Source organism: Tasmannia lanceolata, unplaced genomic scaffold (assembly GCF_043159265.1).
Source record: "Tasmannia lanceolata isolate RefF3 unplaced genomic scaffold, GAP_Taslan_0.1 ptg000029l, whole genome shotgun sequence".
Taxonomy (NCBI): Eukaryota; Viridiplantae; Streptophyta; class Magnoliopsida; order Canellales; family Winteraceae; genus Tasmannia; species Tasmannia lanceolata.
The window spans coordinates 8,413,763-8,429,507 of NW_027518706.1; the positions used below are offsets into that span (position 1 = coordinate 8,413,763).

Here is a 15,745-nt window from a genome sequence, read left to right on the forward strand (position 1 = left end):
CTATCTATTTAAATGAAATACAAAAAGAGAAAATCCGTTCAAGCTCCTCCACTAGCTAACTTAGGGACTAACATAACATTAATTGCATTGGAACTCACTAACTTTGACTGGTTTGGGAACCCACAGACACAGTCCACTAAAATTGCCATAACTTTCTAACCACTTGTCCAATTTTCGAGCACAAATACATGTTAGAAACAACTCAAAAAGACCTACAACTTTGTAGTTTACCACTTTCCATGATTCTGCCATTTAGAAGTCTAAAAATCAGCTTCAAAAAGGGGCAGCAACATTTTTGCGGGAATGCACCTTGGAACTCCACCAAAACCACCTAGGCATGACAGTCTAGTAAATCAGCTTACCAACCAATCTCCTATATCTGCCAGGATCATCCAACAACTCCTGTTCTGGAAAAAGCTTCACATTGGGATCCATAGGAACCTCAGCCAGATGTGTTTCTAAAGATCTCATCTCCTCTAATATGTCTAGGACATATTTCCTCTAAGACAAGGAAAGACCATCTCTAGAATATGACACCTCAATACCCAAAAATACTAAAGACGTCGTAGGTCATTAGTGCAAAACTCTTGAAGGAACGTCTTTGTCTCTGAATACCGGTCTCATCATCCCCAGTAATCACAATATCATTGGCATACACAATCAACAAGATGCAGCCATCATTAGAATAGCAATGAATACAGAGTGGTCAACTGCACACTGTCTCATACCAAAGGGCCTAACAGCCTCGCTGAATCTACTATGCTAAGTTCGTTGAGACTGCTTCAGCCCATATAACACCTTTCGAAGAAGACATACATAACCAATCTCCTTCGCAACAAACCCAGGAGGTTGCTCCATATATACCTCCTCAAAGAGGTCACCATGGAGGAAGGTGTTTTTCACATCCAACCGATAAAGGGGCCAACCACAATTAACGGGCAAAGAAATAATGACATGAACTGATGATATCTTCGCCACTGGGGAAAAAGTCTCTGTATAGTCCACACCAAAGGTTTGGATATCAGCACTTAGCCACCAAATGGGCTTTTAATATATCCACAGTGCCATCCTGCGCACCCCAAGATAGCGGTACTAACTCCCATGTATGGTTAAAGGCATGAGCCTCCATCTCAGCCTCCATAGCAGAGCGCTAATCTGGATGAGATAAGGCCTCTGCAACAGACTTTGGTAGAGTGTGAGATGATTAGGATGAAAGAAAACTCAGATAAGAAGGAGAAAGACGATCATAGCAAACAAAATGGGAGATAGGGTTCGGTGGAGGAATGCACTTTCAAAAAAAAAAAAAAATGGGAGATAGGGTGAGCAGTAGACCGTGAACAAGTTCAAGAAGCAATAGGGGACTCAAGAGAAGCAGAAGGAAGCCAATACATGAGGTGGATCCGCCAAACTTAGGAGGTGGAACGGGGTGAGGTGGTGTAGATGGTAGAAGGGGCCGGATCAGTGAACACCACTTGTCCAGGACGAGAATAAACCTACACCTGTGTGGATGAAGCAGGGACAACAGGGCTAGGTAGGGGAAGAGGTACCCCGGACTCATGAACAGAATCAGTAGCACAGGGTGAGAAATACGTGGTATCCTCAAAAAGTATGCGGAAAGAGTGGGATGGTATGTGAGAGATGGCTTATCTTATGGTGAAGGAGAGCCCATGGTTTTTAAAGTTTCTCTCTTGTGGAGATAAGAGAGAAGGAAAGAGATTAGAGATAGTTCTCATCTCTTGGGAAAAAGGAGAAGAAGAAGCACACACGGTTGTTTTGATTTTTCTATTGTGTAGGGAAGAAGAGAAGTGGCTCTCTTGTGTGGTGAAGAAGAACAAAGGCTAGTTGTTCTTGATTTTCTCTCTTTTGGTTTCATTTTATTATAGAAAAGGGGTTTTTTTCTTTCTTGCATTGAGAAAGAGGTGTTTGAGAGAGAAGGATGTCCATGGAAGAGCAAACGAAGGACTACGGGTGTACGGGATTGTGTTAATCCTATTTTTGCAATCTTGTTATCTTTTCTCTAATAGTGGAAGAAGTGATCTCACCTGTGGGGTAGGCCATTGTGCCGAAAACTTGTAAATTTGTCTGTTCTTTTTAGGTTGCTCTCTTGTGATTATTGCCGTTCTTTTTTAGTCCGCCGTTGATTGTGGTTTAGTTATTGGATCGTATTTCTTGTCTGACAGGATTTTTCCGCATATTCTTGCTGTTTCCTATCAAGATCTATATAAAATCTCAGTTTCTATCTTTAATTTTCTGTTCTTGATCTTCTTTACTTCTTGTTTTCATCAATTCTTTGTTCAATTTCAGCTTATAACTGCTCATACTCTGTTTTTGGGCTGAAATTGCTGTTTTGGACTGTTCTTGAGCAGTTTCTGCACTCAATTTTCTGTTCTTAGCTGTTCTTGACTTTTTCTTGCTAAAATTTTGCATTTCTTAAGTAGATCTACAGCAAGTCTACATCATGCTCATGCCACTAGGAGTTTCTTACTCCCACATTTTTGTGTGCATGTGTATATATAATAATAAAAAATGTTTTCATACAAACGCCCACTTACATAATTACCCAAATCAACTCTCAACAAACCTTATGGTTTCTAACAGCAGAGGTAATTTCATGCTTGAAAAGAATTACTTGTAAGATTCTATACTTTGGTTGACTGTTTAATTTCATGTCTGCCTTAAATTCTTGCTTTTAGCGTGTAAGTAGATGGAACTGTACTCGTATTTTCATCCACGTTTCTCTTGATATAATGATATTTTTTATGATCTCACTGAAATTTTCATTCATATGCATATTTCTCATCCAATTTATGCTTAGTGTTTTTTTTTTGTACCTTGAAGTAGTACTTGGTTTGCTTACCAGATCTTTACCTCTAAATTATAATTATTATTATTTGCTACTGTCTCCTTTGGTTGCAAGGAACCATTGTTTTTCTTTCTTAATTTCTTTATTTTTTCTACAAGCGTGCATTTACACATATTGAGTATTTAGGTGTTAGTTGAAACAACCATCGGGTTTGTGAGAGAGGCTCCCGGTATCAGAGTTCATGGTTTCAATATCTATCATAAGAACCGCCTCATTATGGTATGTTTTCATAGTGATCAGTTGCTCGTGCTTATTGTAATTTCTTTACGAATTGTCTTCGCCATGCTTGTTGGGCTGCAAGTTAACTGTCGTAATGTTACATGTTTATTCAATATCATAAAGGTCTTGTAGACTTGTTTAGCTTAACTATCCTGATGTGAACTAGAGCAATGATTGTGGTGCCATATTCTTATCATTTTCAGCCCTTCTTCCAACTCCTTACTGGTGGCTCTGGCACTGGCTCTGTGAAAGGAAATGGTGTTGTGGGTATGCATTTACCAAGAATTCTATCATATAGTTTTTCTCAAAATGGTTTATCACTTATTCCTTGGTGGTATCCTTTCCAGGAGTTCTTGAAGCAAATTTTATCGAACCAGCTCATGATAAACAAGATTTTGAAAGAACAGCTTTGTTTATTCGCCTGGAAATGAGGCTTAAACAAATGATATATGACTATTGGTTCGTTGCTTGCTATTTTATTTTGTTTAGAATTTTGTTCCCTCAATTTGTGCTTATGGTATGAGAGCTTTTGTATTGATGGTCTTGTGGTATATTCTTTTTTTCTACTAATTAATGATTAAAATGTGCTAGATCGATATTACCTTCTGATCTGAATATTTATATATGTTTTTTAGATATTCTATTTTTTATGGCATTGCTTCTTGGTTATATAGATCGATAATGCCATGCCTTCAAATCGGATTACCAGAATATTTATATACATTATTTAGATATGGTATTTGTTATCTCATTGCTTCTTGGCTATGTAGTTCTACAATTAATAATTGTCAGGCAATTATTGTTCATATATTTTATATTTGCCCATGTACATAGCTTGAATTTGCTAGTATGATGTCTCTAAAGCCATTTTATCAATGAAATAGCATAGTAGTTTTAGCATAAGGCCCACAACTTAATTCTGGGAATTTCCTATTTAATGTGCACTCCCACTATGAATTTCTGCTCATGTTTGGTGCCTCTGTCGCTTTATAACGTTACCTATCTGAATTTCATTTAGCAGCTCCACCTCCTGGCCCTCTTACTTTGTTCAACTAGGGTTCAAACGTATTTAGAAAAGGGTGTTAGACATTAATGTGGCCTTTCTGTCAATTTTACTTGGATATGTTGAATGCTGCCTTCTAATCATTGTGGTTGTATTTTTGCTTAACTTGTATTTTTGCCTTCTAATCGTAGTCCTTTGGATGCTCCAGTGAGAAGAAGTGACTTGTGCCAAGTTGATGGAGTAAAAAGAGGTAGGGGCAGACCGAAAACAACTTGGGTAGAAACAGTGAGGAAAGACTTGAGGGCTAGGAACATAACAGAGAACATGACCCTGGGTAGGATAGAATGGATTAGACTTAGTCAATTTGAGCCGGGTAGATCATTTCACTTTCTTCATGAAAATTTTCTGAAGGATTCATTAGCCGACCCCAACTAGTTTGGGACAAAGGCTTAGTTGAGTTGAGTTGAGTTGTGGAAGCTTGTTTTTTTGCTTATTATTGCATTATTGTGGGGATGCATGTTAATGAACTAGGATAGTTGGTTAATTTAATGTGTAATTAACTAATGATGGTCCACACCTACTCACACAACGAGACTAACCTCGTTGAGCCGGATGAGGCCGGTCACGTGTAGGTGATAAGTTGTCCTGTATCTCCTGATTCCTCAGGAGATCGGGATGAATGGATGCCTGTTAATATGCTAGGATTGGGGTATCTGAGATGAGTCGAATAACCCATGAGGAGTAAGACTTATCCTGCGTGATGTAATTGGACGACACATAGTTCGAGATTGCTTGGAGCTTTCTAGAATTACACAACGACGTGTGTATCATAACCACACGTGCTACAAACCATTAGCTTCATGTACAAGATTGATCCCTATTCTTGTTACCGTGCAAGGAGGAACCGGTTTTGTAGGTGACCCTTTCGCCGGCAACCCTTTACCTTGTTAGGAAGTTGATGTTTGGTGATCACTACTTTGGCATGCTAATCTATGGTTGTGATCGATTCGACCTACTGCCGTATTGCTGGGAAAGGAACTAGATTGATACGGAATGACATGTATGCTTGGGAAAGATCCCGTGATATTATATTATGACCTTTGTGGATCTAATATCTGGGATTGTGATAAGACGGTCATGGACTCATCTGCCGACGGTATCTAGTGTTTTATTGGATATTTGCAAATTGTTTTCTACATGTATTTATTATATTAAATATACTTATTTTTAGAAAGGAAGTTTGTGAAATATTTGTTTACTCGATGAACTAATAAGTGTGTGCTGGAGAGGATGGGGACTCTGAGTTATTAGCTCGCATCGGATTAGAGCCGGTTCACTTCAATATGTATATCATGCGGGTCTAGGACAGGCTAGATAGAGTTGGGATGTTGGCATGTGGTTAGATTGAGATTTAATACGGTGCTCTCTGCGTTGTGAGGATGCTTGATTCCGAAGGTCTCGTTTAGGTCACAGTGTGAGGAGATCGGAGTTGGATTCTTGATTGGGAGCTAATTACGGTTTAGTCTATATCATCAGTTTGATTGGAAAATACGCTGATATTTAGCATTTAAGAGGTAATGGCATTATTGTGAATATGTTAAATTTTAAGGGTATTTATTCCCTGATGGCATACTTGAAATTATTTAGAAGAGGGGGTTAATTCCTATAATGCCCCTAATATGTAGAGATTTGGGGGGTATAATTGGAATTACCATTGATATGAATTTGAGTGATTTGGATTAGGGATTCTATTTTCTATAAATAAGGGTTGTGAGATTCATTGTGTGAGATGCAGAAAAGGAAACCTAAATCCCTTCCTCTCCTCTCTTCCCTAAGCTCTCTTGAGTATCCAGCTTTGACCTCGGTTGTCGATCTTCATCCTGCCTAAAATCTAGCGGGTGTACATTTACAAACTCCCTTGTGGTGTACATAGAAAACCCCTTCAGAGTTTCGATCATCTTTCACTCCATCCGTTCTTGGTCTACGAGTGACGATTTACATGATTACGCGCCTAGTTCGAAGATCTTGGGATGAAATTTTTTTGAAGTTCGCTTTTGCACCATTGACAATGATATCATAGCTATTTGGTTCGTAGTCGATGAATTTTGATTGTGGAAATCGTCATCAATGCGCAATCGAGAAGGCTTTGAGTTTCGACGCAATTGAGTAACATTTAATTCACTTAAAAATTATTTGAGAACTTTTGTGAATTTTCGGATGATATTTTTTCTACCCTCTATTTCGATAATGGCAGCCCTACCTTAGCTCTTCCTGTTTTCCGAGCGCTGCCTGCCGGCCTCAGATTGACGGCACTCTGCTGGAAGGTGTTCAGCCAATGTGAAGGAGAGAGAGAGGAGAGTATAAAGGTTGCCACTTGCCAGAGTTCGAAGACGAAATAGTAATAGTAATAGTAGTAGAAGTAGTAGTAGTAATAATAATAATAACAGATAAATCATAGGGCTTTCTACAAGTCCGTGCACCCTCTGATTATGGCAACCAGAAGTCGCCCGACTTTGCTCGTCAACCACCAACCCATCGGACATGGGTGTCCTTGGACGTTGGCAAAGGTGAGAAATTGGAAAAAAGAAGAAGGAATCAGACGCCGACTAATTGTTAGATTTCGGCCACCTGCGGCCGGGGATGTGTTGCCCGAGAGGGGTGGCAGCATTCCTGCTAAGGGTCTTCTTAGGGATATCTAGGTTCTATGGGACCCCCTATAACCTCTGGTAGTGGCTTCATATCAAGATTAGGTTACTCAATTTCATTTGAATTGAGCTACAATTCCTTTTCAGCACTGATGATCATTGTTTACGCATCTTTCTCCAGTTCGGAGGGGGAGAGAGCTCTTCGTCCTACTCAACAGGAACGTTCCTTCTTAACTAGCCCTTGGGGTCCGTTTGCATGCACCAAAAAGTGGGAAAATCAAAGTAAAAGGAGACATTTTCCATGGTCTAGCATTGATTGGTTGCCATTCACTATTCAAATGGCAGTCCTTGTGGGCTGTATATTTTCCAAATGCAAGCATTTTTGAACTGTTTGATTTTCCTCTCAAATCAGAAGGAAAAGGAAAGTAAAGAAATAGGAATCTATATTCCTTTCCTTCTACTTTATTTTTCGTGCATCCAAATGGACCCTTGCTACTTGGCCGGCAACCTCAAGGTTGTCTAAATGCCTGAAGATAAGTCTACTGCTGCGTTCTTGACTCCAAGTATATCTAAGATCCCAGAGGTAGTGCCTCAATTCCACATGGTAGACTGTAGACCTTCCGCTTCAAGGAGGAAATATAAGCCTTGTCTAGCTAGGAGCAACGAGAATGAATACCACACAGAAGAGTCAAGACCGGGCTCCCTAATGGAATGTTTAACCGATCCATTCCGGATCTCGATCGAATTGGTACGGAAGTTGTAACATGGGATTAGGTATCAGTGGGAACATCAAGATGAATGAGTTAACCAAGTATCAGATCGACCAAATTGAACAAATGATAGGTCAAGATCATGTTGTTCATTGGGAATTGCTGAGGCGAGTACGCATCCAGTCAGCACATAGCTCTTATAAAAGCGTTCATCCTGGATTCTCTTCCTCAATATGTCTGTCTATCAATTGATCCCTATTCATTCGGTCAAAGTCTCCACGGCGTTTTCACTCCCCTTTACTGAGAGGTGCACCATGTTGATATCCAATTGTTTATAAACTAGATCAGTATCTCTTATTTTCTGGTTGCAAATACGTTTTCCTAGACTCATATCAACAGAGTTTCATTACTATCTATCAACTGAATTGCATGCACAAAAAGCATGGTTTTAAATTTCCATCGAAATCTACACGAAATGACTGAAATGTTTCCATTTCCATCCCCACCGAAACCAAAACCGAAATGACCCAAATGCATAAACCAAAATTGTAATTGTAATAGTAGTGTACTATAATACAATGGATTACATAATTATGTATATGAGTTGCGTGCAAAATGTGGTGCATGTATTATGTACAAATATTTATATGAATTACGTGTGAAATTTTGTATGTAATCAATTACTAGACATGCGTGACAGTGCATGTTACTAGGTGTTCCATATTCTTAAACCATTATAGATGGTAGTCTTGCTTATGCAATGGTTTCAAAGTATGTATTTGTGTTTATTCTAGCATTTCCTGAAGTTTCTTCTTTAAATTCTCTCATTTGCATATGTTGCCATATGTTTCCTTGATTTTACAGGATTTCTATTGAAATTTCCAACCGAAACCAACATGTTTCCATTTCCATAGTGACCGAAACTGAAACCGAAACCAAAATTTAAAACCTTGACAAAAAGTAAGCAATCAACATATCTATCATTACTCATAAATGTCAATAAATGTGCATATGTAGTGAAGTAATGGGCATTGGCTTTCCAAGGGTATTTTGCACTCACAAATATATTACAAGTTTCTCGCCATCTATGATGGGGTCCATCCTAAATACACATATAACAGAAAGCAGTAGAAATAGAAACCTATCTTTTAACAAGTATGAATATTTTTCTTTGAGAAATTAGGGCCGGTTCACTACCTTTTATTGTATTGTTGTTTTCTCCTTACCCTTCATGTGTTTCACTAATGAAGGGACTGCAGATATCATCTCCATGAATAAATGGTATTTTATGTAAACATGCTGCTATCTCAATTAATTAATAAAATAAAGTTGAGGGTGGGAGTAAGCAACTCACAGCCTCTCTCTATTCTACAACAAATGAAGGAAAGAAACCTCAACAAGGCCATTCAAAAAAAAAAAAAACTTAGCAAGCCTAATATTGGTAAAGTAGCACGGATAACTAATGAGAAAACATTGTAACACCATACTAAACATCATGCAGAACAAGAGACATTTCTTCCAGCGGGCATTGCAATAATATTATTTACCATAGTGCCATCGTTCTAGAAGTCTCATAAAATCAATCGAACAGCATAAGATGCTCCAAACGATAGCAATCCCTCCATGAAGATACCTTTTTCAGTCCTCAACAGATCAAACCAGAACCAAAAGCATCAAAATATTAAAAAAAACAGGAGAAGATTGATCTAGGATTTCTAGATACTCATTTTTTTTGAAAAATTGACAATTATATTCATACTAGCAAATGGGGACCAGTAGTCCTACTGGAAGTACATAGTATGAACTACCCAGGAACATCCTCCTTGGTAAAAAGAAATCCTTTCCTCCTGGAATTAACAAAGATCTTTACATTTTCCTTTGAAGGTTTCAAAAACACTGAACAAAATTGATATAAAGCCATCATCCTTCCGAGGAGAGGAGCTGTTTCAGTATCATCCTTGATATAAAGTTATCTATCATCAAGTGGAGTAAGGCACAAGGCGGATTTTCTTATTGGGGATCTCCTCCGAAATTGGCTAGCAGTGGTAGGGGGAAAAAAATCTGAAATCAGAGTAGCTCCAATTTGGAACCCCCCACCGGAGGGTTGGGTTAAATTTAACTTCGATGGGAGTTCTAGGGGTAACCTGGGTAGGGGGCGGATATTGGTGGTGTGATTCGGGACCATAATGAAGTCCTTCGCATGAGTTTCTCTAGCTTGTGGGTATCTGTGATGCTAATGAGGCGGAAGTGTCGGCCCTTCTCTTTGGTTTACAGTGGTATGCTAATCACGACCTTGGTCCTCTTATTATCGAGGGCGATTCTTCCAATATCGTTGCTTGGGCTACGGCTAAGAGCCCTGGTCCGTGGCGGCTCGTGTCTAAGATTGACGAGGTCAGGGACCTGGTTTCATTCATCCACCCTGTGATAAATCATAGGTGGAGGTCGGCTAATTCTCTCGCTGATGAGTTAGCCAAATTGGGGGTAGATCATGTCTCTATGGTTGTTGATGTCCCTGCTATGTAATTTCTCTTTATTTTCCTGTTGGGCCCTCTGGACTTGGGTTTTTTGCATTTGTCTGATTATCCTGGGGATGCCTCGTCCCTATGTACTTTACTTTGATTTTATGCAATTTACCTTGTTGCCTTCTAAAAAAACACTGAACAAAATTAACCCGCACAGATGCTTCCCATTGATGTCATGTCATTTATATTGAAACGTCGCCAGGTCTGCAGTTCGTATCGTCGTAGATTATCTTCTTTTAAGCACTCCCAAAAATCAACAAGCAGAAAGGCCAATTTTCTCTACTGATATCCAACATCGGATACCCAAAACATTCTCTAACTTTTGAGAGCCTTAAGCTCCCTTCTACCTCTACCAGAGGTTTTTCCTTTTTTTAGCCCGGAGTCCCTTTTTTCTATATCTAGGAACATTTTCTTTGTTTCTTCTATATTTTCCTGATATCCTATTTCCAATTGATCTCTCATTTTGGTCATTTTATCAAACTCTTCAGAGGATACTCTTTCCTCGGAATCAAATGAAATTCCTCTTTCGTCTTCTGAAGTTTCATCCCCAGGGGATTTCGATCCTCTTTCTACTGATATGTGCTCCCCACCTCTCAAAGCAGGATTTGATTTTCCCTCTGAGCTCCACTTCCATGGAGTTTCTCACCGTCTTGGATCCTTCATCCGGGGTGGATATCCCCTTCTCCTTTCCCCTTTCTCCCGTCTGATTAGACTCCGGCCCATCCTTACTTTCCTTTCCACGCTTTTCATTGGGCGGGGGGACACTGCCTAGATTCATCTGAACGGGTCGTTCCGAAGGTCCATCTTCAAAGGCCACTGATTCCAACCTAATTTTTTAGACTTGGAATTTCTTGAATTCTTTTGTGATTTCACTTCTCGATGGGACCCCTCGTGAGGTCTTCTATACTTTTGTCCCCGACTTCTTTTTTGGTGCTCCCTTTCTCTATAATGCTTACTCCTTCCTTCGTCATTATCTGAGTGCCATGCAACCCCTAACTTCTCACTCGTAGTCATGTATCATTTTCATTATGTTTGAAACCAAGTGTTTCCTTTTTTTGGTTTTTTCCAAAGTTATAAATTTCGTTTCGTCCGAAATGGACGAAACATTTCGTTTTCGTTCCGAAAACGAAACGAAATCTTCAAAATTTCATTTCGTCCGAAATTGGCTATAACGGCTAGTTTGACTGGATTGTGCAGATTTTACAACAATGCCCCTGGAACGGCTCTTTTTGGTTTTTGACCATTTTAACCTCAAAATGTGACCGTTTATAGCTGTTGGGAAGCGTATTTTAGTCATTTTTAAATGCACAATCAATTAAAAACTCTATAAATAGCCTTGTCCCTACCTTCTTATCTTTCACCTTCACATAAGTGATTCTCCTTCTTTCTCTACTTTCACTTACATTATCTATTCTACTAAATTTCCTACAAGTCTACCCTCTTCTTCAACTCAATCCAAGTCTATTTTGGAGCAAAGGGAAGGCATACATTCAACTTACCACTACAAGAAGTCAAGAACTATTTCCAAAGGCTTATTTCAAGTGAGTGAAGGCTAATTTTTTCTTCTCTTCAACTCAAGTTTAACCTCAAGGTTCTCTTTATTTCTTTCCATTTCCTTTCTTTTATTTCTTACTTCATTTGTCCCCATCTAGTTCATTTTTTTGTAATTTTTTTCAATTTTCTTTCTTCTAATTCATTTTCCCCTTCTTCTACTTCATTTCAGAATGAGTGGGTCGGGCTCGGGACCTTCTGCAAGAGCATCCTCTATTGGTTCGGCACCCGCTAGATCGGATGACCCGGCGTGGGCTTACGGTACATTGGTTCCGGGTCAAAAAAATAAAGTAACTTGCATATTCTGTGGCAAAGTCATATCGGGTGGAGGTATAACCCGCTTGAAAGAACATTTAGCGGCTGTTCCTGGTGAAGTAGCATCATGCAAAAAAGTGATTGAAGATGTAAAATATCGAATGAAGCAACTTTTAGATGCAAAGAGAAAAGAAAGGGCTAGGGTGAGCCTATCCAGAGCAGAGGTTGGAGGTTTTTATGGCACACCAGACGAAGAAGAAGAGCAGGATGAAGAAGACATTGGCACACAATTGCCTCAAGGAAGAGGTAAGAAAGTTCTTGTAGAACCGAGTGGTACAAAAAGGAAGAAGGGAATCACAGGAGGGATCAGGAATTTCTTTGCACCACGAACAACCCCTGGAGCCCAGCCAAGCATTAAAAGTGCTTTGGCTACCAAAGAAACAATGGATAGAGCAGACATGGCGGTTGGCATGCTTTGCTACGATGCCAATCTCCCTTTCAACGTTGCGAATTCACCTTTCTGGCAACCTATGTTTGATGCTGTGATTGCCGTGGGTTCGGGTTATAAGGCACCTACTTATCATGCTTTAAGGGGTTCCATTTTGAAGAATACAGTGGATGAGGTAAACAACTACTTGGAGGAGATTAAGATGTCATAGAGATACACTGGCTGTAGCATTATGGCAGATGGATGGACAGACACCAAACAACGTTCCCTAATCAACTTTTTTGTGTACTGCCCTAAGGGAGTCATATTCCTCAAATCCGTGGATGCATCTGGCATAGTGAAGAATGCCGATGAATTATACAATATCTTTGAAAAGATTGTCAGAGAGGTGAATCCGGAATATGTGGTGCAATTTGTAACTGACAGTGAGCCAAGTTACAAAGCTGCTGGGAAAAGACTAGAAGCCGCGTTTGGTACATTCTTCTGCACTCCGTGCGCAGCTCATTGCTTAGATCTCATCTTGGAGCATCTGTGCAAACCGACTGTATTTCCTCACATAGCAACCACAATTGAGAGGGCTCGGACGATTACAAAGTTCATCTACAACCATGGAAGCCTCTTGAATTTGATGAGGAAGAAGGTCACAGGTGGGAAGGAGTTGTGCCGCTCTGCTGCAACCAGATTTGCTACAAATTTCATTAGCATACAAAGTCTGGTGTTGAATCGGAAAGCACTTCAGCAGATGTTTGTGTCTGATGAGTATAGTACTAGTAGGTTTGTCCAACACCCACCGAGTGAAGGGGTAGTTAGTACTGTGTTGGATAAATCTTTTTGGGATCAATGCAAGTACATTCTAAACATCAGCGAGCCTTTAGTGAGAGTGCTGCGTTTGGTAGATCGGCAGGACAAATAGGCGATGGGTTACCTATATGAGGCCATGGATAAGGCCAAAGAGAACATCAAGGAGAGGTTGAAGAGAAAATCAGATTACATGCCCATCTGGAGGATCATCGACCAAAGATGGGATAGGCAACTCCACAGTCCCCTCCGTGCAGCAGGATATTTTCTTAACCCTGCTCTCTTTTTCACTCCTACCTTCTCTAAGCACAGTGAAGTAACCAGAGGCTTGTTAGCATGCATCACTCGACTGGTACCTGATGAAGCTACACAAGACCTCATCACCAATCAGATTGAGGATTATCGAGAGGCTAAGGGTATGTTTGGAATGAAGCTTGCAATCTGCAACCGAACGAAGTTGGGACCAGGTATATTTGAGTTGTTTGTTTAATTAAGTATAATTCATTTTAACTTTCAGTTTCTCAACAAATAATGCTTTACTATTTGTTACTTTACAGTTGCATGGTGGAATCAATTCGGAGGTGACGTGGAAGAATTACAGACCTTTGCGATCAGATTCCTTAGTCAGACCTGCAGTGCGACTAGGTGTGAAAGGAATTGGAGCACTTTCGAACACATTCACTCTGTAAAGAGAAATAGGTTGGAGCACCAGAGATTAGATGACTTGGTGTTTGTCCATTACAATCTTAAGTTTCGAGAAAGGTATACAGCGTAATATAATGTTTTCAACTCTCACCTCATCACTTTAAGCTTTTAAGTTTAACCTTTGACATTAAACTTAATATTTTCCTTTTCAGGGACTTGTTGAGGAAATCATCTACCACTAGTGATCCTTTGAGCATAGACCATCTAGATGTCATGATGGATTGGGTTACAGAAGAAGAAGATGTCATATTCACGCCGGAAGACATTGGGTGGGAAAATCTTGAACCACCTACTGTTGTGGTTGGGGCCGAGGATGACGACGACGACTTTCTCATGCCTCTTGAAGAAGATGTCCCTACTGGTGGTCCAAGTGGTGATGACGGCGGCGACGACGACGACGAAGAAGACATTGAGTATGATCATCCGAGTTATGATGACTGAGAGTTGTTGCTACTAGCTATTGTCTATGTTTCACTTTCATGTATCTCTTTTTTTTTATGTTTTTCTATGTACCAGACTATCAGTTGGACTTGTGCAAGACTTTATGTGTTTAAGTAATGAATATGCCTTTTTGGACACATATTTTGGACTATTTATTAGTTTTTCATCTTTTTCTATTGATTTTTTATTTTTTTTGGATTTTTCTCATATTTTTTAATATATTTTTTGTGTGAACGAAAAGTTTCGACCGAAATGCACCGAAATGACCGAAATCCCACCGAAATTTCGTTTCGGTGGCCAAAACGAAATGGCGACCGAAACGGAATTTACAACTATGGTTTTTTCTGTTTGGTGTACTTCTCCTCCATCAGTTTCTGTGAGATTTGTATCCAACTTTCCCACCTTCTTTGGGAGGGTACGGAATTTTGGTTTTATCAAGACATCTTGAAGAGGAAACTTTGTTCTCACGGAAACTATTCGATTTCCGTGCATTTTCACCTTTCCATGTGGGAAGTCTCTCTACAGGATTTCTGGGTCTCGACTACGGAAGGTCTTTTTGAAACCAAACCTCACCTTTTTTTTAGGCTATTCCTAGCCTATGATCCTTACCTGTCTTATGATTGGAGTCAGTATTCGACTCCCTTATGATTGGAGTCAGTATTCGACTGTCGTTTTGCCAGGACCGATTGAGACCACCACGAAATGGGGACTCCTGATCAAGATCTACAAGGGATATGGCATTTAATGCTATCAGCTTGGTAGTCTCTATCCTTGGCCTAAGAGATCCAGCTAGTGAGGTCTTTGCTACCCAGTGGGTAGGTGGAAATTTGAAATTTAAATTTTGAACCAATGGCTCTTGCCTGCCGGAATTTCCCCCTTGTGAGCTAATCCTTCCTCCGGTGCTGGAGGAAGAAGGCCGGTGATATTAAAACCCAGTTGGCCAGATGATTGAGAGGATATTTCCTCACTTTCCGCCTCTGGCATGCATTTCACTTGAATTAGGAAGGATTTGTTATCCACTTTTAATCTTACAAAAGGTGGTATCAATTTCCAGGGTTCTGTTAGGACTTTTACTGAGGCAAAGGCCACACAGTAGTCATGGTTGCCTGATAATTGTACCTTGGTCACATACCCAACAAGCTTCCCCAAAGCTTCAACAGTTGATAATGACCAAGCATGGAGAGGGATATCATAGAATCTAAGGTATACCATTTTGGCTCCTATATGTGTCGCTGGATTCCAAGAGGACAAGGAAGATATATTAGGTCCTATGGCTTCACCCCCTTTACCTAGGATCCACAGTGCTTGTTGCTCAGAATCAAATCTAAGTAACACCTCTTGGTTATTAATGACAAGTGGTTTTGGTAATAATGTTAGGTGCCATTCTTTAATAGCCCACTGCCAAATCTCTTCTAGGTCCATGAACCAGTTTTCATACACCCAATCAGACATTCTTTGAGCTCCTTTTTACGGTCTTCCACTACATTGTCAGCCACTTCTTTTTCTAGATATTTCCCCAAGGTTTCCATGCCAAGCGGGATAAAAGTTTCTCCCTTATCCATTCTTGATCCGTCTCTTTCTTCCT

The 15,745-nt window shown here is 39.9% G+C and overlaps 2 protein-coding genes across 2 annotated transcripts in view; both read left to right on the forward strand.

Annotated features, from left to right (window-relative positions):
* The window catches only part of LOC143859113 (protein MICRORCHIDIA 2-like), a 53,482-nt gene that overhangs the window by 18,499 nt on the left and 19,238 nt on the right, over nt 1-15,745 (forward strand). The window contains exons 12-14 of the mRNA XM_077369793.1: nt 2,990-3,082; nt 3,286-3,349; nt 3,430-3,541. Of these exons, the coding sequence (XP_077225908.1) occupies nt 2,990-3,082; nt 3,286-3,349; nt 3,430-3,541 (269 nt within the window). The remainder of the gene's footprint in view (nt 1-2,989; nt 3,083-3,285; nt 3,350-3,429; nt 3,542-15,745) is intronic.
* Nucleotides 11,728-13,821, forward strand: LOC143859115 (uncharacterized). Its single transcript, XM_077369794.1, has 2 exons — nt 11,728-13,481; nt 13,572-13,821. Exons 1-2 carry the CDS (start codon nt 13,133-13,135, stop codon nt 13,787-13,789), a joined length of 567 nt encoding a protein of 188 aa, XP_077225909.1. The 5' UTR covers nt 11,728-13,132; the 3' UTR covers nt 13,790-13,821.

Excerpts from the sequence above, each read along its gene's own strand:
- LOC143859115 (XM_077369794.1), top strand. The coding sequence starts at position 13,133 with ATGGGTTACCTATATGAGGCCATGGATAAGGCCAAAGAGAACATCAAG. Across the intron at positions 13,482-13,571 it reads CCGAACGAAGTTGGGACCAG|TTGCATGGTGGAATCAATTC; the intron begins GTATATTTGAGT and ends GTTACTTTACAG.